Below are 24,891 nucleotides of genomic sequence, written 5' to 3'. Positions count from 1 at the left end.
TATACTTATTTTTAGAAGATGTTCAAATTATATATACATGGAATTAACTTACACATTTTTTAAACTATACATTTCTAAAATATATAATGATTTCTCATATATATATATATATATATATATATATATATATGATTTAGAATTTAATTAGATTTAAATTCTCTGAAAATGATAAACTACGTATTTAGTTCTTATCCTTTACATCATATTTCAATTTGGTTCATAACCTTTTAATTGTGTTAATTTGATCCTTAACATTTTAATGTCGTATTAATTTAGTCCATGCCATTATCTTTTTTATAGAAATTGATGGCATGGCCGATGACCAAAATAAAAAATTAGTTTCCGTTGTTTTAGAAATAAACTAATTTTTTATTTTAGTCGTTTTTATGTCAACAATTTTCATCCAAACGATAACGACATGAACTAAATTGACATAGCCACTGAAAGTGAAGGACCAAATTGACACAATTGAAATATTATGAACTAAATTAAAATGGTATAAAGGATAGAGACCAAATACGTAGTTTACCCAATTAAAAAATTAGATGGACACGTGGCGTAAAATTGAACTTCAATTGAAATCTAATTTAAAATCTAATTGAATTTGGACTGTTTAATTTTTATACTCAATAATTCACTTAGCACAAAAATTAAAAATTAGATAGGACACTTGGAGCAAAATTGAAAATCCAATTGAAATCTAATGAATTTTCTTTGAAATTTGGCTTTTAATATATATATATATATATATATATATATATATATATATATATATATATAGATTCTTTTCTGGTTGGGTTACTTTATTTTTTTTAATTTTTAAATTTTTTTTATACAAGATAGAATTTCTACTATAGCCTAAATTAAGTGTAAATGTGTGTAAAACTCCTTCCTGGAAACTTGAACTCCGGCTCTTGCCCCTCACACTCCACAAGTATTTATACTTGTAAAGTGACCACCTCACCAAGGGGGAGCGGTGGTTGGTTGGGTTACTTAATTGAACAAGATAATGGTGTTTAATTAGACTAGGCTTATATATAGTTGTTGAAAATGTGTCATTTACGTGGGTTTGAAAGATCAAATAAGAAGATTAATTGTCGGTAAGCTAATTGCTTGTAATTCAACAAGGTAAGTAATGGCTAACACTTGTAACCTAGACATATTGAAATATTCCTGCTCTAATTCCATTCATGCCTTTGATTTTTTCTAAAAGCAAAGTGATTATATATAGTTGTTGAAAAAGTGTCATTTACGTGGGTTTGAAAGATCAAATAAGAAGATTAATTGTCGGTAAGCTAATTGCTTGTCTAGGATTCTTAATCATTAATAGTCTATCTGCATGTTAAGCGGTTTGTGTTACGTAATTCAACAAGGTAATTAATGGCTAAGACTTGTAACCTAGACCATATTGAAATATTCCTGCTCCAACTCCAAGTCCATTCTTTTTTTTTTTTTTTTTTTTTTTTCTAAAAGCAAAGTGATTCTAACACCAAAAAAGATATCGCAGCGACTTATAGGGGCTACGGCTTCTCTGTCTGTCTAGAAGCACAATAAAGGAAGGGAGGACCATGTCTACAATGCCTTTCATTTCAAGCATCTAGAATTTCTGTCTATTTGTTCATTAATTGGGGCACTATTCATGGTTTTAATACAAGTAAGACTTATTCTCACCCATACATTTCTTATCTTAATTGGGGCACTATCTGTTCATTAATTGGAGCACTATTCCATCTTGTCTTCATTATTCTCTCTTTCTCTTTTTTGGTGAAATACATCTGATGTGAGTCCCACTCTTCAATTTGAGATTTAGTACAAAAGAAGCCCAAAGGTTTTCCACCAAAGCTGCTTCTATCGTATCATATGCTAAATAACAATATTAACAACTAGTCTTTAAGATAAAATTTAAATATATGACATTCATTTTATAATAATTGTTCTTTATCATTAGGTCAAGACACCAATTAATTTTTGGTCAAGCTAATTAGTCGATCAGTAGCCCATACAATATTCTACGGATAAGTTTAATATAATTCTTTCTCTCTTTTTTTGGTATAAATATTAATAATTATAGTAGTTGTTAATAGATATTTATTATGATTATGTTTATAAATGGAACTATATGTATTCTAACATTAGGCATCTAATATGATCATGTTTGTATATGGAAATTATATATTCTACGGCTTCTACTAATTATATATATAAACTCCTAGTTAAGAGGGTTTATTCAAGAATTTCAGGTATTAAGCCACCACAATAGGGTGCTTTTACAGTTCGAGGTAAAGAGAAGTTACTTATGATTAGTGGGCTATTAGTAGAATTCTAAAAGCCTAAAATATAAGATTTTTTTTTTTTTTTGCTTAAAATTGTAAAAATAAAATAAAATAAAATAAAATAGAGTGATTTTACTTAATTGGCCCACTTTTTTTAAAATTTAAAAATTTGAAATCAGTCAATTTTATTTTTACAATTTTGAGCAAATTTTTTTTTTGAATGTGAGAGTATATTGAAATAGCAGAAAAGTCCTACCCAAACAAAAGAAACATAATATTAGTGTGCGTCCCAGAATAAGGCTGCTGGGCCTTGAAGGAATTTGGCCTCACAATCTATTTGTATAGTGGGCTTTTGGATTTCCTACCACAGGTGGTGTTATGCTCGGCAGCCCCGTATACTGGGCCTCCCCTCTTTTCTCACTATCTCTTCCTTCTCTTCCTTGGGGAGAATTGATATCGCTCTCTCTCTCTCTCCTCTTTTCCCTCTGAAATTGCCAACCTCTTTAACTGAGTCTTCCTTGCCTATTTATAGCCAAACTTAGTGGAACGGTCATAATTATTCTCCTGGTGGGTGGAAGGAGGGGTCCAATACTATTACTCATAAGTGGGGGTTTAGTTGAGAGTGGGAGGAAATGAGAGTGGCATTGGAACTGGCTCCGACGCTGGGCTTGATTCTCGGCAGGGGCGTTCCCTAGGCAACGGAAGGGAGGTCCAATGCCATTTTATCTAAGTGGATGTTTGGTGGTGAGAAGGAGATAATGATAGTGACGTTGGGACTAGCCCCTCATGTAAGTCTTATGCTCGGCAGGGGCGCATCACAGGTTGCTTTGAGCACTCCAAGCTCACAACTCTCGGACGGCACTTGCGTTACAATGTGTGATCAGCGCGGAGCTCCTATAAGAGTTAGTCTTCATGGGCCTTAGGGCGATTGGGCTTGCCGGGGGGTAGGGCCGTACAATTAGTAATATATAACTCATTCTATACTAAGATTAGATGGTCAACAACCAATTAAACATCCTATCAAAAAAAAAAAAAAACCAATGAAACATCATTCGTGACCCTTGGAATCCAATTGCACTGGAACAACTAACATTAGTGGTTGCATGACATGTGACCAAAAAGTCTTCAATGTACAACGAGTGTTTAACAAACAGTATAGAATCTCGTTATATCACAAAATATTTTGAGAGAAAAAAGAAATATGAAATCAATCAAGAACTCCAAATTTAATAAATTGAGACTTCTGTTCATCAAAAGATAAACTTAGACTTCAGGTGTATGGCCTCCTACACAAATTGTGTTTTAAGCAGAACAATATTCGATGATATTTTATTGATAATTCTCCAAATTTTTTACACATAATCCAACTGCCTAACTTTTTTATTATTATTATATATAAGCAATGACATTATAAATCAAGACAAAGAAGGGAGGCTCAAAACCATCTTTGGAACTTGGGGAGGAGACCTAGTCAGGAAGTTAAGAGAAGTTTAGCAAGCAAGATTGTGGGTTAAAGTTTTTTTTTTTGGGTGAAGATTGTGGGTTAAAAAGTTAATGTTCCTTAATACAAAATAAAAACCCCAACAATATGGAAAATTGAGCGAAGAAAATAAGATAAAAGGACACGGCTTGTGTCTAAAACTTGACACGTATTCACATTCTAATGTGTCAAATATAATTGATGCACCGGACACAATCTCAAACAAAAAAGGAATACTAAAACGGCCGGAGTTACCATAACTCCTAAATATGGTCACATTAACTATGCTCCTAAATACAGTATCAGAACACCATTAAGCTAGGCACTAACACAGAACGCAATTTAAAAACAACTCAATTACCCAACAAACATCTAGACTTTTGTTTTTCATTCCGTAACCCATAACTCACAACTAATGCCTATAATAATGGGAAATGGCAATTCCTTACAAATTCAAACTATTTAATGGTAACAACTCCTTATTGGATTGAAACTCTGTATATATGAAAATAGTAGTCCCGAAAAAAGATGACACTAGTAAGTAGAAATTATTTACTACAATTAAACCACTCCCTCCTTGATTTGTGTGAGTAGTTATTGACTGAAAAATTGTACTCCATACATATAAACCTTCTTCTCAAACAGTCTTCTTGCTGGTTATATATATATATATGGAGGGCGCGTGTAGTGAGCCTAGTATATATAAGGCTGCTTTATACATTGGTTCAAGTCAGGAGTGAGTGGTGAAATTGACGATGGCTGTAACATTTGAGACTATATTTATGTATTTGTCATTCACTTGTACGGTTCTTATCTCGCTTTGGACAACCTATAATTCGTTCCAAAGTTTTCTTGAAAAATATCAGAAGATCGACTTCGTGGATTTTCTGCTTCTACTTTGGCCTACCATCTTTACATGTTTCTACGTCGCGTGGTTAAGGAAGCTGGCCACGACCTGAACTTTTGCCTGATGAATACTACCATGCATGCATGGTTTGCCCTTTCATCTATTCACTTCTTTAATATTCACTGTCCACTCTAGTTTATAAATTGTTCAAATTAGCTTCTTCTTCTTCTTTTCATTTTCTTCATAAAATTTTAACTTTAGGTATTCGCTTCATGATGATTTTTATTTTATTTTATGCTAAGACTAGTATAGACGGTTTCAAACTCAAATCTTTGATTTGACGGACAAGAGACTTTATGTATTAGCTTTTGGATATGTATTAGAGCCTTACATAATGCAAGATTAATTATTTTGCTTCATCGTGTGTGTTTTTTTTATAATTTTTTTTTGTTTTTGCTTTTTTTTTTTTAATATAAGTTTTATAATTGTTTTGAGTGCATGGAAGTTTTTTTATTTATTTTTAAATGTTACTTGTTATGTGTGTTTGAGAAGAAATAAACATATATACAATCTACTACAACTTTTTAATCCAGAATTGTCCACTAATTCCCATGGCACCAAAAATCGCAGAGAATCCAAGAATTCCTGGTCAATTCTTCCATTGGTGTTAACATGCTTCTCTTCAAGTTAATTAAAAATAACTTTACCACCGTGCACCCTTGGTGCGGTGGTCACTCAACAAATATAAATGTTTGTAGAGTGTGGGGGGCAAAGGCCGGGGTTTAAGTCTCCACGAGTAAGCTTTACATGCATATATACTTAGATTATATTAGAGTAGAAATTCTATCTTATATATAAAAAATAAAATTAAAAATAACTTCTAGATTTGAGTACCTGATCAACTTCTATAAGGAGCATCACATGGGTTTAATAAAGTCATCATTAGACAGCAAAGACATGTTATTTTACATAAGCAAATTAAATTTCATAAAAACAATCTATGAAACCAATTTGATCTCAAAGACCCTAAATTTGATAATCCTTATGCAAGACCTAACAATGCAGTATGCATAGCTCCATTGCCTGAGAAGCTGCATATTCATCGATCATTGATCGGGTTTCTGGGTTTTGATGATTATTATTATTTTTTGTTTACTTAGTTATTTTTGAATTGATCCTCCTCTTGTAATTCCATTGCCTGATAAGAAGACATTGGAGATGAAAGACATTTTCTTTTTTTGTTGCATGTGGTATTGTGGTTTCGAAGCCAATTTTGGGGCTGGTGTTTATTTTTGTTGTTGTTTAATTTTGGGACCAAAAGAATTTGACACCGTCAAAGCAGCGCCGGGCCTAGACATTTTGCGGCCTAAGGCAAGAACTAAAATGGGGCATTTTTTATACTTATATATTAATTAAATTAATGTTTATTTAATATTAATATATCATAATAAACATCATGTTTGAGAAAAGATTTAAGTTCAAGACAGTATTTTTGTTAACTATCATCATCTAGTATTTATAAAGACTAAAATAAAAAATAACTTTCAAGTGTAGAGCAAATGAGAAATAAAACTTGATTTGTACAAAAAGTATTGTTGTAGTTTCACCGAATAATAACAAGTTTTTAGCAACTTCAACCTGCATAAATAAAGATTTATTCATTATATTACCAATAACTAAAAAATATATATATATATATATATATATATATATATAAAAACACAAGATTAAAATTAAAAAAAAAAATTAAGCACAGCCGTAACAACTAACAAGCCCAGCCCAGCCAAGAAGACCCACCCACAAAAAACATAAAACAAATCCTATATTCCTATTGCACCTATAACCCAAAAAAAAAAAAAAAATTGAAGCCCAAACGTGAAACGTCCAGGCGGTCCAGCCATAACTCAATATATACATTATCACTATACAGCCCAGCCCCAGTCTTAACTCTTAACAAATCTAAAGAAAGCCAAGCCTCAAAAGCAGAAGTTATACCTCAAACTCAAAAGTCAAAACCCATTCTACAGAATCAAAACGCAGCAGCCAAAAACAGAGCAACAGTGGAAGCTTGAGCCAGGTAGCCAGATGCAATCGGATGATTTAAATGAGATCGGAGGAAGTTTGAGCCAAGCAGCTAGCAACAGTGGAGAGAAAGATTGAGAGAGGCGGAGAGCAAGAGTAGGGAGTAAAAAGCAACAAGAATGAGAAAGAGAAATGGTAAAATTTTTAGGGATTTGACTCATTTGAGTTGTATTATTTGCTGTGATTTGTGATTGTTTTGTGGGAAATATCCTAGACCGGATTTGTAGTTTATCCGGTTGATTTTTGATTTGCCTAGAGGATAATAATGTTTGATTTACCAAAATTTTTGTTTTTTGGTTAAAAAGATGTGCTAAATTGTTGTGATTCATCTTAAATTAAAATGTTTTCCCCTACTCCTTCTAATTTTCTAAAATTTTGGAGCCTCCCTTCCACTTGGGGACTTAGCTAATTGCCTAACTCGCCTAAGGGAAGGGCCGGCCCTGTGTCAAAGAGCTTGTAACAATGAATATAAACAAAATAGAAATACAGAGAAAAATTTAAAAGGAGAGAAAGGAAGAGATTTTGATATGTGTTTGTACATACCCGCCTAGCTAGAGGAGTTTGTACATACTACATACCCACCTAGTTAGAGGAGTTTACATAGAGGTTAACTAGTTTGAGCAAGTGAAGAACTCGACAAGGTCACTGATTAATTGAGTTCACTGATCTCCCACTAATTAATTGAATTTTTTTTCCTTTTTTTCTTTTCTCTTTCAATTGAAGGACACATGGCATTCTGGTTGAAAAACATAAAAACAATTTTTTTATATTTTAATATATTTGTTAGTCATGTCAACTTCTTTCCTCCATTATTTAATTAAAGAAACTATTTTGACACAATATCAAAATGTTATGAACTAAAATAATACATTTGAAATTTTATCACATAGGATAAACTCATAAACATTATCGACCATAAACATGATTTTTACATAAATCAACAAAAAATCCCACGTACAATCAAGAAGATTCATCCTTATGTTGTACATTATTATTGTAATATTCAAAATTGTGTGAATTTGTAATATAAATGCTGTGAAGGCTTATGATAAATTCCATCAAATATGTATTAAGTTGATACGGACAATATAAAAATATGAACTCTTATTTTAACTAATCTTTTTAATCTATGGTGTAGTTCTTTATATGACTTTCCAGAATATAAACTTGCATATTCATGTTTGAATTACAAAAGCTTATTCTCTTTAAAAAGTTTAAAATAAAGGGAATTGGCTTGCATCCAATGCTTTGGTGCATCACGTTTGAAAATGACTATATGCTATCATCAAAAAAAAAAAAAAAAGACTATATACTGTTTTTGTATATTGTTCACTACAATAAAGTACCGGACAAAAGTTGTCAAAAATTTTAAAATATATATTTAAAAAAAAAAAAAAACTACTCTTGAATCAACTAGTAACCAAACACCTATCAAAAAAAAAAAAAAAAAATAGTAACCAAACAAATGAAGAACTTCTCATGTTATCAAAACAGTCATGACTTTCTACAATGGTTTTTTTTTTTTTTTTAATTATCCAAAACAGTGCTACTTTCCTAATATAATTTATTTTTCAACTAACATTAGGGGTTGCATGACATGTGACCAAATAGTCTCAAATCAGAAGTACGACTTGTGTTCATGAAACACTATAGAATCTCATTATATCACAATATATTTTGAGAAAAAAAAGAAGAAGAAGAAGAAATATGAAAAAGAAGAAATAGAATTTTGGTTGCTTTCAATAACTCAATCAAGAGGTACTCCAAATTTTATACATATAATCCAACTTTCAATTTCAATAAAAAAAATTATTTAAAAAAAGAAAAGAAAAGAAAGAGAGGATGCTCCTAATTTTCAGAACACCACTAATTTTCAAAAACACCTAGACTACCCATAACTCAAATAATGACTAGGCTTTCAAAAAAAAAAAATGCCTATAAAAGTGGTAAATGGTAATTGAATTCCCGACAAATTCAAACTAACTAATACTAGTATAGTTATAACAACTCCTTGGATTGGAACTCAATCTTCTCACACAGTACTAGTCTTTTTGTTGGTTTTATCTCTTCTCTGTATATTAAGAAGATTCAGAAAGTTAATAATGGCTTCAAAAAATATAAAAAATACCCCTAATTTAATTAGATAATCTTTATTCCTTAAAAATAAAAAATATGGTTAAAATTGTAAGTTAACAAAATTCAAAAGAAAAAGTCTACCAAAAAAACTTTTTTCCTAAAAATTAACATACGCTCTCTACTTAAATATATCTCACACATTCTCTCTAAAAAATATATCTCACACATTTGATATTTTTTTTTTCTAAAAACTAGCACTCACTAAACCAGCAGTTTACTCGTTTTCAAAATCCTAAATTTTAGTTTCTTCAAAATCTCTTCATGTGATACCACTAACACACCCTACCTCTCCTCTCTGGTAGGAGTTCTTTCTCTCGTTTGAATACGAGGTTCTCCCTCCCTTAGTTTAAACTAAGGGCTTGACTTTTATTTTGCTTTTGTGATTATTCTTCTTGAATAATGGCTAACGACGTGATAAATATACTGGAAAACATGAAGTTGACCATGCACGGAGGAAGAAGAAGTCATTCCTATTTTAGACAAAGGAAGGAAGAGATTGAAAGTTGTTTTCAAAGTTTGATTGGGAAGTTTCTCACATGTAAACCTTTTAACAAGCGTACTACTCAGAGTACACTTAAAAGAGCGTGGGGATTGGAGATTCGAGTACAAGTGGTGGAAGTTGGGGCAAACCTTTTTTCAATTCAAATTTCAATCTGAATTTGATATGGATAGGGTTTTAAGAGGTGGACCATGGACCTTCGACAATCAGATTTTATTTTTAGTCAGATGGAAAATGGGAATGACTGCTGGTAATGTCAAGTTTGATTCGGCCTCTCTTAGGGTACAATATGGGGGGCACTTTTTGATATGGTCTCTCCGAAAATTGTAGCAAAGGTAGGTAGCTGCTTAGGTGTAGTGGATGAAGTGGAGAAAAGGCAGAAATGGGACGTACCAAATTTCTTTATGCGTGTGAAGGTAGCTTTCCCTATCTCTAAGCCAATTCATAAAGGAGCTTTCTTGGCTAGATCGGATGGGCAGAAGACTTGGGTGATTTTTAAATACGAAAGGTTTTCTCTGTTCTGCCATTAATGTGGATTGCTTGGACATGATCTTAAACATTGTGCTCAATATTTTGCGTCAACTAAGAATGGTAGGGAGGAGGCGTACCAATATGGGGAGTGGATGAAAGCAACTGGAATTCAAGCATGCTCACCGAGTCGTAGAGGTAAGTTTAGGGAGGAGGATGCATCTGGGCCTGAAGAAAGGAGTGCACGATCACAATAGGTGAGTGGTAAGGCAGAGGCGGTGGATGATAGCGGTTGGGATGAGGCAACTCCTAGAATTTACGATGACAAATGTGGGGAAGGAAACTATGTGAATTTCGAGATTGTTCTAGAAAGTTTGCAGCCAAATCTTGAATATCATGGAGATAAGGCTACAGAGATGGAAGGGGTGGATGGGATCACGTCTGTTACTAAAGATCTGATTCAAAGTGGGGACGAGCTGAGGGTATCTGTTGGGCCTACGCATATGAGTGGAGCTAATGGGCCTCAAGGAATTGACAAAAAATGTACATGGACCAATTTCACTCGCATGGACTATGGGCCTGTGGAATTTATTAAAGAAGGTGTTAAATCCATTCTAGGCAAGAGAATGAGTCAAGGTACGCAACATGAAGTCTCTGGCAGTGATAAAAATTAAAAAGCATATAGGGAAGCAGAGTAAGTCTGGGGATGTTTCTCAATCAGATGAAGCAGCGGGGGTATCAGAGCACCCTTGCCAAGCACAATGAGGCTGCTAAGCTGGAACTACCAAGGGCTTGGGAACTTTTAGACAGTTCGAAGCCTTCATGATTTAGTGAGGGATCAAGCTCCCACTGTATGTTTCCTAATGGAAACAAGACTTGACAGAGATGGTTTCATGAAGCATTGTAAAGACATAACTTATCCAAACAAACTGATTATTAAAAAACCCGATTCTGGAGGTGGATTAGCACTGATTTGGAAAGCGGAGGTATGGTTGGAGGTGATTAATTATACGGAGAATCATCTCATGGCGAAATTTGTAGAGGACAATGGATTTCAATGGTTTTTAATTGGATTCTATGGTTGGCTGGAATCATGCCAGAAACAAAAATCATGGACTCTTTCAAGGCATCTATCTTCACATGTGGATGGGCTGTGGTGTTGTATCAAGGATTTTTAATGCCTTTTTACACTCATCGGAGAAGCTGAGCAACCATCCGCCACGGATTAAACATATGGAGGATTTCGGGGCAACCTTGGAGTCTTGTCAGTTGATTGATTTGGGTTTTTAAGGGTATAAATTTACTTGGAACAACAGACGACCAGGAGCAGCAAATACTAGAAAAAGGTTAGACCGAGCGGTTGTAAATAAGGAGTGGTGTGATAAATTCTCGGCAAGCATTGTGTCACATAAATTTTCTCATGCTTCGGATCACTTACCAATCATTCTGCAGACAGGGACGGATAATAGATATCAAGAGAGAGTTGCATGGGGATTCAAGTTTGAAGAGGCATGGTTATTATCTTAGGAGTGTGAGGCTATTATAGGAGAGGTATGGGGCCGAATAGGGAGTAGAGGTTCTCCCTTGGTCAGTACTAGCAATAAAATTGTGCACTGTGGAGCCGAATTACAAGCTTGGGGTTCAATGAAGACAAATCCTCAAGTTGTCAAAATTAAAAGGCTGCAAAAGCTTCTTGAAAGGCTGAATTCCAGTGACCAAATGGAGGCAACCAAATCTGACTTTTTGGCAGCAAGTAAGTAGCTTGATGATCTTCTCCTCAAACAAGAAATATATTGGGCACAACGTTCCCACTTGTCTTGGCTAAAGCATGGTGACAAGAACACTAAATTTTTCCACTCAAATGCTTCACAAAGGCGTCGCAAAAATTTCATATAGGGAATTAAAAATCCGCAGGGTGTATGGCTTGACAAAATTGAGGATGTAGCGGAGGTGGCAGTAAATTACTTTGAGAATATATTTTCTTTAGGTATGTGTGACTAGATGGAAGATTGCCTAAATGCAATTTCTCACAGAATGACATCAGATATGCAAAATATTTTATCTAGTGAGTATAGTGTTGATGAGATAAAGACGACGCTATTCCAGATGGGACCAACCAAAGCTCCTGGACCGGATGGTGTGAATGCTCTTTTTTATCAAAACTTTTGGCTTATTTTTGGTAATGATGTGACTAATGCTGTTTTGGACTTTTTGAATATTGGTAATATGTTGCCTGATATAAATTATACTCATATTGTTCTCATTCCTAAAGTGAAGTCTCTGGAGAAAATGTCAGATTACAAACCCATTAGCCTGTGTAATGTTATTTATAAAATAATTTCTAAGGTACTGGCTAACAGATTGAAGTTGATTCTACCCCAATTGATTTCACCCACCCACAGTGCTTTTGTGCCTAGCCGTTTGATAATTGATAATGTGCATGCTTATGAAACATTGCATGCCATGCATAGTAGGAAGAAAGGTAAAAAAGGGGCCCTTGCATTGAAGCTAGATATCAGTAAGGCGTATGACAGGATTGAGTGGTCTTTTCTGAAGGGAATGATGATCAAGCTAGGCTTTCCTCAAAGGTCGATTGACCGGGTTATGAGTTGTGTCACCATTTCCTCTTTTTCAATCCACATTAATGGTAAGGCATATGGTAATTTTCAGCCTTCTAGAGGGATTCGCCAACGCGACCCTTTATTCCCTCATTTATTCCAGTTATGTGCAGAGGCTTTTACATCACTCCTAGCAAAGGAAGAGGAGAATGGTAGGCTTCACGGTGTTTCAATTAGCCGGACAGCCCCTACTATATTCCACTTGCTATTTGCTAATGATTCCCTTTTGTTTTGTCAAACCAAACAGGAAAAAGTGCAGGTGATCTCAGAAGTACTAAAGTTGTATGCAATGGCTTTTGGCCAATGTATTAATTTAGAAAAATCTTTAGTTTTCTTTAGTAGCAATACAACGGGTGCACAAAGAGAATGGATTACAAATGTTTTGGGGGTGAAGGAAGTGGAAAAATTTGAATCCTACTTGGGGCTACCCACCTTGATTAGCAGATCAAAATACCATGGTTTTAAAAACCAGTACAGTGAAGGAACCAGAATAGGGACTGAATACCAATTTCCTGGTTGGACTGGGGTCTGACCGATTGTTGAACTAGTGATGTCATAAATAATTTAATTAATAATTATACAAATAATTGTGCAGCGTGCAAGTTTTTAGCAAATTAAATTAAAAAAATACTAGTTTTAGTGGCAAATTCTCAACTAGTTCAACTAGTTCTATGTCTATACGCTATATGCTATATGCTATATGCCATACTCTCTCTCACTTTTTCCTTCTTCTATTTTGTATGATAGTTGCAACAGGGGGTTTGCATTGTTGTGTTTTCTTTGTTTATCTTAAAAAACATTATTTTGTGGGAGAGAATGTTCTTGTCTTTTGAATGTTTCCCACCTTGGATTCTCAACATTTGTTTCTCTCCCCACTTTTTCTAAAGGTCTTCTTGTCTTTATCTAGCTGTGGCCGTCTTCTTCCTTTTTTTTTAATTTTTATTTGTATTTGTATGCATAATTTAACTTTCAGTCCACTGCTTTATTGTTTAAAAGATGCAATATTCTTTGGTGTAAGTATGCATGTTTAGAATTGTACTTATAGACACAAAAAAATTAAGAAGTAAAAAACAAAACCCCAAAAAGTTCACAACCACATGTTCACTTCCCACTTCACAGGAACCCACGTGAATGAGCTTTTAAATCTCACATTTATTAAGTTTTATCTCCTCTCTCATCATTCAGAGTTTTAGACATCACAATCTTCTAAAATCTCACATTTCTCTCTTGAAAGTTGAAACACCTAGAGTCAGGCTAGTTCAAAATTTCAAACCTCATATTTTTTCCATTTACAGTCGCATTGTTGCCATCAAAAACTAGCAAGGAATCTCCTCTACAGCAAAAATAGTACTCTTCTCCTCTAATCTTTGTTCTCATCGTCATCTCTTCTTCTTCTTTGTCTTCTTCTTTATTTATTTATTTATTTATTTTCTCTTCACCAAGGCTTAGCTTCATAACATTGGTAAATCTAATGTATTTGGGTCACTGTGGGTGTCTTAGGCTTCACCACTTCATACTTGAGAGAGCATTTTCAAAATCAAAACCTCTCTTCTTATATCTAAAACAAGATCTCTCTTTTTAATTTTTAATTTTTAATTTTTGGTTAAAAAACACAACAGTTGAAGTATTTATGAAGAAGTGCTAAAACCGGTTTAACCGCACCAGTTTCTAGTTATGCTAGTTGAACCGGCAATTTGCACTGTTTATCTGATTTTTTCTTCATTTCTAGTTTTAACTAATAACCGGACCGAATTAAGGTTCGGTTCCCTGTTGAACCGGCCGGTCCGGTCCGGTTTTTAAAACCTTGCAAAATACCAAGCTTTGTCTTTTCTTATGGAGAGAGTTTGGAAGAAAATTCAGGAATAGAAAGGGAAATTGCTATTTAGAGCTGGAAATGAGGTACTAATAAAAGCAGTGGCACAATCAATTCCTACATACACGATGGGAGAGTTCCAATTACCAGTGAAGCTTTGTGATGAATTGAATGCGATGTGTGCAAGGTTTTGGTGGGGTCAGTCTGGTGATAAAAAGAAGATACATTGGAAAAGTTGGGAGTCACTAGTTCAACCAAAGGAGGAGGGGGGAATGGGATTTAGAGATATCCAGAGTTTTAATCTTGCTATGTTGGCAAAGCAAGGGTGAAGGATGTTAAATGACCAAGGATCTCTTTTTTATAGATGCTTCAAGGCAAAATACTTCCCTCGTTGCATCTTCTTGGAAGCCGTTGACAATCCACACAGCTCATATGTATGGAAAAGTTTACTTGCTGCTCAACCCATTTTAAAGAAAGGATGTTGCTAGAGAGTGGGTACAGGTTCCTCCATTCGGGTATTGTCAGATAAGTGAATTCCAAGCCATCCAACCAACAAAATCCTAATTCCACCAAATGGAGTATAAGAGGAGTGGCGTGTTTCGGATTTGATAGATTGGACAACTTTTCAATGGGGTCATGGTTTGATAAGCACGGTGTTTCAAAGGTTTGATGCCGAGGCAATTTATCGGATTCCTCTAAGCAGAAGGTGTGTACCAGATGTGCTGGTTTGGCTGCATAATAAAAATGGGAGGTACTCAGTTAAATTAGGCTATCATACGGCAAGGTTGCTGCTGAAAGAGACTAGCTGTTTGGGGGAAGGGTCTGTACCGATGTCTAGTAGCATGGTATGGGCGAGGATTTGGAAGCTTCATGCTTCAAACAAAATAAAAGTTTTTGGTTGGCGAGCATGTTACAATATTTTACCTACCTATGAGAAGTTGCAACAACGACGGATAATTGAAGGTGATACTTGCACAATCTACCAACGGTTCCCAGAAACAGCAATACATGCTTTGTGGGAGTGTGGAGCAGCTCAGAATGTGCGGGCTGCATGTCCAAACCGAATTTTGCAGAAAGGCTTGACTAATCAAGGTGATGTGATGCAACTATTTGCAAATCTGATGTACAAGCTTACTGAGAAGGAACTCGAGTTTTTTCTGGTGCAAGGTTGGTTAATTTGGAACCAACGCAATCTGATTTTGCATGGATGAAATCTGCAAGAGCCTAGTAGACTTAATGCGAGAGCTAGTAGCCCTTTAGCTGAGTATAAAGATGCATAAACATAGCTAGCAATGCCAGAGTCTAATGGTCACTCACAGGTATGGCAGCCACCTGAGGGAACTGTGTATAAACTCAACTTTGACGCAACAGTTTTTGCAGACATGACAACTTCAAGTATAGGAGTGATAATTCTGAATGATATAGGGGTCAAGTCATGGCAGCATTGTTGTCAAAGAGTCTGGCAGTAGTGGACAACAAGGAGGTAGAGGTATTGGCGCATAGAAAATCTCTGGAATTAGCAGTGGATGCTGGGTTTTCAGAGCTGATTGTGGAAGGCGACAACATAAATGTAATGAACTCCATCAAACAGCTCAGGTAGATTTGTCTCGCCTGGGAAATCTCTATGATGACATTTGTTGTATGGCTGGATGTCTGCAACATGTGGAATTTCATAGCATCAAATGTAGTGCAAATGGTGTAGCACACTCTTTAGCTCGTTATGATAGGCATCTAAGTGAGGATATTGTTTGATTAGAAGATCCACCACCACTGGCCTTAGAGGCTTTGTATTTCGATTCTCTCTTTGTTTCTAATTGAATGAAATTGTGTTTGCTTTCAAAAAAAAAAAAATCTCTTCATGTGTAATCTCACTAACGATAGACAAATTCAAATTGAAAAATTACATTAACCTCAAAATAATCATACATACCGAGTGCGTGTGATGAGGCTAGTATATATATAGACTTGGTTTTATACATTGGCCAAGCTTATAGGATGAGTAGTGATAATTGAATGTGTGCGATTACAATGGCATTCAACTTTGTTAGGATGCTATGGGTGACAACAAGAAGGATGAAGATGGCTGTGGTTCGTTATGATCATTTATTTTTGGATTTCTCACTTGCTTCTGTGTGTTTTATATCGCTTGGGACAACCTATAATTCATTCCAACTTTTTCTTCAAAGTTTTCATGGGGTCGACTTTTTGGACTTTTTGGTTCTACTTTCACCTAGCATCCTTATGTTTTTCTACATCTTGTGGTTAAGGAAGCTGGCCATGAGATGAATACAGAATACTGCCATGGTTTGCCATTTGATCTATTCACTCTAATATTTACAGTCTACTTTAGTTCATAAATTGTTCAAATTAGGTTTTCTTTTTTCTTTTTTAAATTTATGATAGGATAGAATTTCATCCCATTGGTATCTACTTCTTAATGATTATTTTACTAAAGACATTAATCGGTTTTTAGTATAGATAGCTCTAAAGTTCAAACCCAAATTTTTTATTCAATCGACAAGAGACTTTATCTATTAGCTTTTTTCTTCATCGAGTGTGTTTTTTTATAATGTTTTGTTTTGTTGTTACTTTTTTTTAGTATAATCTATACTATTATTTAAGGGGCTTTTTCTATTTGGATTTCTCAATTTTGATACCCAAAATACCCTCAGATTTACCCATTTGTAAATCTTAAATAGTAGGGTTAAACATGTAAATTACCAATTTAAAAAGTCCTAAATTTTAGATAAATTTGAAAAAACATTAAAAAAAAAAAACAAAACTAATGAAATACCCTTAATTTAATATAAACTTATCTTTATCTCTAAATCATAAGAAATGGTTTAAAATCTTAAATTGATAAAATTTATAAAAAAAAAAAAAAAAAAACCTAATGAAAAAAGCCACGTTGTATCAAAAAAAAAAAAAAAAAAATTATCTACCACGTTCCTACCTTGAAAAAAAAAATATATCCTACGTTTTATAGAAAAAAACTACCCCGACCACTTTTTTTTTTTTTTTTTCAAATTCAAAGTTTAAAAACAATACAAGTTTTAGATAACTTCACATTTAAAAACTCAAGTAAAACATGCAAAAATTTCGGATAAAACTACCACTCTTCCACAATCACTAGTTAACAAAAAAAATTAATTGTATTATAGATTAAAAATAATTTAATCTTTCAAAATTCTTTCTTATTCCTTAACTAACCACCGACATTGCCAACAAAAAAAAAAAAAAAAATTTAACAATTGGATAAGATAAACTACAATGAACTATCGCTTTGTAAAAAATCCCTACAAATTCTCACAAGCACAACTTCAAACTTCCACCCACTATCATTAAGCAGTTATAATGTTCTCCCTCCATCTCTATCCTCCATAGCAACAACTATTTTTGTATGTAGCCTCTGTAATGAACGTTGTTTTATGTTTTCAGGATAAAAATTTGCAATCAATGGGTAGGGGATGTGAAGTTTGTGCTACAAATGATATGCCACCATTTTTAAGTCCCTTCATGTTGACAACTCGGCTACTAAAGTTCATTATGGAGTCTACATTTCTAACAGAGCAACATCATCTCTAGAGGTAATTATTTCATGTTGCCTGGATCTAAATATATGTTTGAATGTATTGTGGGAGTTGGATTTGGGACGTGTCTTCCTAAGTTTAGTAAGCCCAGAGTCACATGTTTAATTTTTTAGTACATTCTGTGTAAGAGATCAAAAAATTATTAAAATTTGCCCAAAAAATAGAATTGCCCCTGAGCACGCGCGTGAATTTGGGATTACTACATTTTTCAATCACAAAAAAAAAAAAAAAAAACCTAAGGGTGTGATGAAAAATTATTTCACCGCATGTAATACTTATTATACCCCTAGGTTTTTTTGTGATTGAAAAATGTAGTAATCCCAAATTATAATAAATGTTCTAAATTAACCCTTACCTAAAAAATGGAGAAATTACACTTTACCACCCTAAACTATGCACTATCTTACACTTTGCACTCTAAACTATTCGATTGCACACTTTGCACCCTAAACTATCACGCTTATCACGCTTTGCACCCCGGTGTTATTTTTGTTGTTATATTTAACAGAATTTTGTTGCATGTGACAAGCACATACTTCTTGCTTAGATGGAATAAAGTTAAAAAACTGAAACACCCTTCCTCAAAATCAATTAAAACAAAACCCAAATTCTTCCCCATCTCCCTCTATCTCACGTGGGGCCATTCTCTTCCCCAGATTCCACGCAGCTTCATTTGCACTGTCTCTTAAAAAAAAAAATCACACAAATCTCAGAGTTTCTCTCATATCTTCCTTGGCCATTGGCAAAGCTCAAATCTTCTATTACAGGTTAGCAAAATCAAAATACACGTGATTTTGAGAAACACAAAGTTCAAAATGCCCAAATGTAATTCTTGACTGATTTTTTTTTTCCGTTCTCTCCTTATAATGATTTTGGTGATTGTTTCTGATGAATTCATCAGATTCTTCTTCTTAAAGTGGAAATGCAATGAGAAACACTATTTTAATACCAGGGCCACCACCACCAAATAAATAATATAAAAAAACATAATAATAAAAAATAAGTTTCATGTTTGGCTAGAGGAGGGTGCCTCTGACTTCTTCAAACATTTGTTCAACAAGATTGTTATCACATACGGATCACAACACATAAATGCTTTGAATTTCACAAATTGCAAATAAAATATCTAAGAGATGACAATGACATAAAAAATAGGCTTTGAATTCCAACACATACTAGGCTTTGAATTCCATAATGCTTTACTCATTGTTCACAAACTAGGCTTTGAATTCCAACACATACTACGCTTTGAATTCCATAAAATATCTGAGAGATGACAACACATATTAGGCTTTGAATTCCATAAATGCTTTACTCATTGTTCACAGATGACAATGACACAAAAAATAATCCAAATGTATGGATTAGGTAGAACATAAAATTGTTAATGCCTAGTAAAAATCATTGTTCAAAAATTGACAATGACAAAAAAAAAAAAAAAAAAAAACCTCCAAATGTAAGGATTACATGTTGTTAATGCCGAATACAAAAAACTTGCACAACCCAACACAAACTGATTATATTTTCTCAAACCCAAGGTCTTTTCTTCTTCTTATCCTGCATCCTTTGAATGGCTTTTTCCAAAGTCAGCACCACCACACGCTCATTGTTAGCATCGCCACCATATATTGTTAATGGTGCCGTTGAAGTTCTTACACCAGTGGAACTTGCAGCAACAACCCTTGAATCTACAACACTTGAAGCAACAGTCCTTGAACCCCCAGCCCTTGAATCTACAGCACTTGCAGCAGTAGCCCTTGCACCTCCAACTGCTTGCTTCTTGTTTGTTGTAGGTGTCTTCTTAGCATTGGTAGACACTGTACCCTACATTATAACACAAAACAATATACAAGTATCAAGAATTAATAATGGCAAACATAACACAGAGCATACAAAACTAACCTTGTCTTTTTTGGATGGACATGTTCTGCTATTATGTCCCACCTTCTTACACTCAGAGCACTTGATGATGGTACCAGCCTTGCTTAGCTTATATGGGTTTTTGGGTTCTGAAGGATGCCTCTTTCTCTTTATCTTGGGTCTACCACGTTGTATCTTATCCTTGGGTGGTTCCAAAGGATCTATTGATGTCCTTCTCCACTGTTCCATGCTAGCCACAGGGTAAATTATTGGTTCATATGCCTTCATGTATGTCTCAATTGTGTAATAAGGATGCACATAATCTTCAGGTACACTTCCATCAAATAGTATGGCAGATATGGCATGCTGACATGGGATGCCAGTAAGATCCCACTTCCTACAACCACATGTCCTCTTGCTCAAGTTCACAACAGACCTTTGATGTCTGCACTCAACCTCAAATAAACCATTTCCAGCATATATTGACACACAATCAGAAGACTTCAAACCTTCATTGTCCAACTTCGCTTGAATTTTGGGACATATTTTCCCTGTCAATTTAGACATCCCTTCCCTCTTCAATTGGAACCTCCTCATCAGCTTTCTCCTAATCTTTTCAATCATGGTTATTATAGGCTTGTCCCTAGCATCTAAAATGTATGAGTTGAAACTCTCTGACAGATTATTCACAAGCAAGTCACTCTTTGAATAATCTGTGAAATATGACCTAGACCACATGGATGGATCTACATTATCCAAATACTCATAAGCTTTTGGGCACAATTTCTTAAGCTCACCCATTTGTTCAAGAAACTCATGCTCTGTATATGCTGTAGCTGCAGCCCACAAATTGTCCTTAAGTGCTTTCCCCTTGTGGCCTTTATCTCTATAATTGGCATACAAATGCCTCACACATGACTTATGATCTGCCATAGGACATACCATGTCAAAGCTTTGGATCAAGCCCTACAAACAAAAGACAAATACTTTAATAAAAATAACAAAATATATAAAGGCCAAATTTAATAAATGAAAATAATGAAGCTTTGGATCAAGCCCTACAAACAAAAGACAAATACTTTAATGAAAATAACAAAATATATAAAGGCCAAATTTAATAAATGAAAATAATGAAAATTGCCCATACCTTTTGTCTATCTGAAATGAATGCCCATCCATGTTGTTCAACTGGGCCGAGATCCTTCAACAAGCAATCAAGAAACCAAGGCCAACTGTCCTTGCTCTCAGTTTCTACAATAGCCATAGCAATGGGGTACATGTTATCATTGGCATCTCTTCCCACAGCACTTAAGATTTGTCCTTTTTGGTTACCCTTCAAGAAACATCCATCTAGCCCAATTAAGGGTCTACATCCAGCCTTGAACCCTTCCTTTGTAGCTTGGAGACAAATGTATAACCTTTGAAATGTACCTGCCACATCAAGAGTAGGCCTATCCACCAACATCAATGTAGTGGTACCCACATTTGTAGCCTTTAATGTCTCACAATAGTCCCAAATTCTATTATATTGTTCATTATCATCACCATCAATTACTTTTTCAGCACTTTTCCTTGCTCTATACACCTGCATCCTACCCACATCAACATGAAACTTATCCTTGATCTCTTTCTGCAATCCAACGGTCGCGCAGTTTAAATCATATCTAAACTTCTGCATATACCTCTTAGAAATCCACCTTGATGTACATGCTGAATTTTTGTATGCCCTAGTGCAAGTGTGAGTAAGGCCTTAAGGCCTTGTTTAGTTGCTGAGGGAACCCACTTCTGTTTTTTTGCCTAAAAACTCAACAAAAAAAAAACTCAATTTTTTGGGACCCACAGGCTGACCACTATGCAGAACGGTTACCCGCAGAATCCTTTTCATTTTCTTTTCTGGATTGTTTTTCATTTCCAAACCAATCTGTCTCGTGAAGAAGCACTCAGTACAGGCAGTTGCAGGATCCGGCCAAACATTCATAGCACAGAACGAAGAAAATGGAAAACAAAATAAATTAAAATTAAAAGGAAGTGATTGTTCACAGATGAAGGGGGACAAATCTTGGGTACTTGTGAAACTGAAAAGGGTTGGCGGAGAATGGGAGCGGCAGAGCTGCTGAAGTGTCAAGGGCTGGCGCTGGAGCCTCAAGGGTCGGGAAGAGATTGTTCAGAGTTGAGAGGTGATGTGGGTTTGGGAGAGGAGAAAGAGATTGTTCATTCTTTGGGTTTTGTTTTAATTGATTTTGAGAAAGGTTATTTCAGTCTTTTAACTTTATTTCACCTAAGCAAAAAGCATGTGCTTGTCACATGCAACAAGATTTTGTTAAATATATTAGCAAAAATAACACCGGGGTGCAAAGCAGAATAAGTGTGATAGTTTAGGATGCAAAGTGTGCAATCGGATAGTTTAGGGTGCAAAGTGTAATCTAATGCATAGTTTAGGGTGACAAAGTGTAATTTTCCCCTAAAAAATAGAAGAGCCTCATTTAAGAGGCTAGTCTATACTAAGTACTATTTAAGAGACTTTCCTATTTTGATTACTCATTTTTTAGTTCAAAAATGTCTCTACATTCCTACGTTTAAGTAAAGACAAAACTAAAGAACAATCCGGTAAAAATGTAACTCTAACTCCTACTAAAATATTGCCTAAAAAATAGGACCACTTATTTGTTAATTTTCAAATTGGTTTACCCACTTATAAATTAGATTATCAAAATAAAAATTATATATATATAAAATAAAAACACAGGTTTTTTTTTTTGCTAAAGAAAAAAAAAATAAAGAAATATATAATTGTTTTGAGCGTACGGTAAAAATAAAGAAATATATTGATCGGCCAGTTTGACAAATAAAAGTGTATTATTTTTTAAAATCACAATCTAATACAATTGTTTAATCCAAAAATTTTCAAAAATTCCGATATGGCACCAAAAACCGCAAAGAATACAAGATTTCCTGATCAATTCTCCCATTGGTGTTAACATGCTTCTCTTCTTCATACTCACTGAACTATCATGAACTTGCCGGAGGGCAACTCAATTCATAATAACTTTCAAATTTGAGTACCCTATCAACTTCCTTCTATAAGGACCAGGGAACCCAACAGAAAAAAGTTAGCACTCTATGAATTATGCATCAATTGTTCACCAAAAAAAAGAATTATGCATCAATTTAAATATGGGCCCATGAAAAATTAAATTCGGCCCCTTTAACTACAAAAGAGCCCAAATAACGATACAAAAGAATCCAAATAATCACACAAATAAGCCCAAACAACATAAAATCAGCCCAAAGCCTTGATTTTTTTTTTTAATAAAATAAAAATTACAGATTTGTATCTAGTCAGATGATACTCATTAAAATTCATAAAAACAATCTATGAAGCCAATTTGACCTCAGTGACCCTAAAATTGATATTCATTATGCATGAACTAAACACACAGTATGCATAATGCCATAATGAGTCATAACATACTTACACTGTGATGCTGCACATCAGTGCATCATTGATTTGGTTTATGGGTTTTGAATGATTAGTATTGTTTTTGTTTAGAATGGGTTTTTTATTTACTGTATTGATCCTCCTCATGTAATTCCATTGCCTGTTAAAAGACATTTTCTTTATTTTTTGTTGTATGTGGTAGTGTGGTTTTGAAGGCTGGTGTTTTTTTTTTTTTTTGGGACCCAAAATAAATTATCCAACAAAAAAAAAAAAAAAACTATCCCTTAGTTATCTGAAGTGATGTCACTTTATGTAAACAGGATTTTCACTGAAAAGTTAAATCAACGAAATTCCCAATTACAATCAAGAAGATTCATCCTTATGTCATACATTACTATTGTAATATACCAAATTGTGCGAATTGGTATTGGTATTATAAACGTTGTATAGGCTTATGGTAAGTTCCACGTCAAATATATATTATGTACTAAAGTTTTTTTTTTTTTTTTTTTTTTGCTAAAGTTGATATGGCAATATAGCTATAGGACCTTTTATGATAGTGTTAGTGTATGGTCACGACTCACAAGGAAATATTATTAAAATAAGTGGATAGTCAAGGGCGGCGCCAAGTACTAATACGAGTGATCACAGTACCACTTAATATATATATATATTTTTAAATATACCTTAAAGAATTTTGAGTTTCAAATTACTACGAGTCTTTTGACCATCCTAGAAAAAAAAAAAAAAAAACACTTGGAACACCTTTTTTATTTATTTATTTATTTATACGAATTTCTACTCTAATCTAATCTAAGTGTATATGTGTGTGAAACTCCTTTTTAGAGACTTGAATCCCGGCCCTTGCTCCCCCAGTCCACAAGCATTTAATAACAATTGAGCTCATTAAAAATAAAATTCAACCTCTTCAAAATTTTGGTCCATTGAAAGATGAACAAAAAAATTGCAAGAAATGCAATATTTACAATATTTTCATAATAAATCTTAAATAGCAGGTTATTACTGGTAAAAAAATAATAATAATTTTAATGGTAAGTTCAAATTAGAATCAGCAAAAACTTACCACCTAGGCTTTACTGTGAAAATTTTGTAAAAATTTTGTGGACATAGCACTTCTCAAAAATTGCCCAAACAAAAAATTAACCTAAAATCTCAAATCAAACATTGAATTGTGATTTTTTTAATTGTGTTTTCAAATGACATTTTTTAAAATCGCTAATTTTTTTAATATAAAAAATGCACACTTTTTAAATAGTTAGTTTGTTAATGTTTACTTTAGTCTTTAGTCAAATTTGTTGGATTTATGTGATATATTTTTTCAAAAAGATAATTCATTTTGTTTATACTAGTACTTATTTAGCAATATGTTAGTAATTGAATGAGAGATCAGTAGCTTAATAATTACTTGGTTTTGTACATAGAAAAAGATGTAGTTGATAACATTGATAGGGAACTATCATATCACACAATAATTTCAAAATATATAAACTTGTGAAAGAAAATTTAAAAATTTTATGTATTTACAATTTTTTTTATTTTATGATGTTAACATATTCAAATTTTATTATTATTAAATTTGTTTAATTTAATTGTTTTTAATGACCACTCTAAAAAGAATTTATGGAGTCGCAACTGAATAGTGTTATCAATCACTAAAAACTATGAGAAATGATATATCCACAACATTTTTACAATATTTTTACAACAAATCTTAAGTGGCAGGTTGTTATTGGTTGTTATTGTTGGGGCAAAAAAGTAATCTTAG

At 33.9% G+C, this 24,891-nt stretch overlaps 1 protein-coding gene across 2 annotated transcripts; it reads right to left on the bottom strand.

The window, feature by feature from the left end:
* Positions 1-19,084: 19,084 nt before the first annotated feature.
* LOC142607867 (uncharacterized) lies at positions 19,085-21,815 on the bottom strand. 2 transcript variants are annotated; one of them, XM_075779515.1, is made up of 3 exons: positions 20,814-21,815; positions 19,709-20,632; positions 19,085-19,630 (listed from the first exon to the last, which is right to left on the bottom strand). In XM_075779515.1, exons 1-3 carry the CDS (start codon positions 21,342-21,344, stop codon positions 19,334-19,336), a joined length of 1,752 nt encoding a protein of 583 aa, XP_075635630.1. In that variant the 5' UTR covers positions 21,345-21,815; the 3' UTR covers positions 19,085-19,333. The 2 variants fall into 2 exon arrangements, with proteins under 2 accessions (XP_075635630.1, XP_075635632.1); XM_075779517.1 differs by having other exon boundaries at positions 19,395-19,623.
* Between the last annotated feature and the right edge of the window lie 3,076 nt (positions 21,816-24,891).

The sequence above is a fragment of the Castanea sativa genome, chromosome 8, assembly GCF_040712315.1.
Source record: "Castanea sativa cultivar Marrone di Chiusa Pesio chromosome 8, ASM4071231v1".
Classification (NCBI taxonomy): domain Eukaryota; kingdom Viridiplantae; phylum Streptophyta; class Magnoliopsida; order Fagales; family Fagaceae; genus Castanea; species Castanea sativa.
Note: the sequence above shows the minus strand (reverse complement) of the source record. Positions and strands in the feature narration are given on the sequence as shown.

Bases quoted from the DNA above. Each gene is read 5' to 3' on its own strand.
- LOC142607867 (XM_075779515.1), bottom strand. From the start codon at position 21,344: ATGCAGAAGTTTAGATATGATTTAAACTGCGCGACCGTTGGATTGCAG. The intron at 20,633-20,813 runs GTATGGGCAATT...TTTTGTTTGTAG, and splicing joins TCATTTCAGATAGACAAAAG to GGCTTGATCCAAAGCTTTGA. The intron at 19,631-19,708 runs GTTAGTTTTGTA...GTTATAATGTAG, and splicing joins GTCCATCCAAAAAAGACAAG to GGTACAGTGTCTACCAATGC.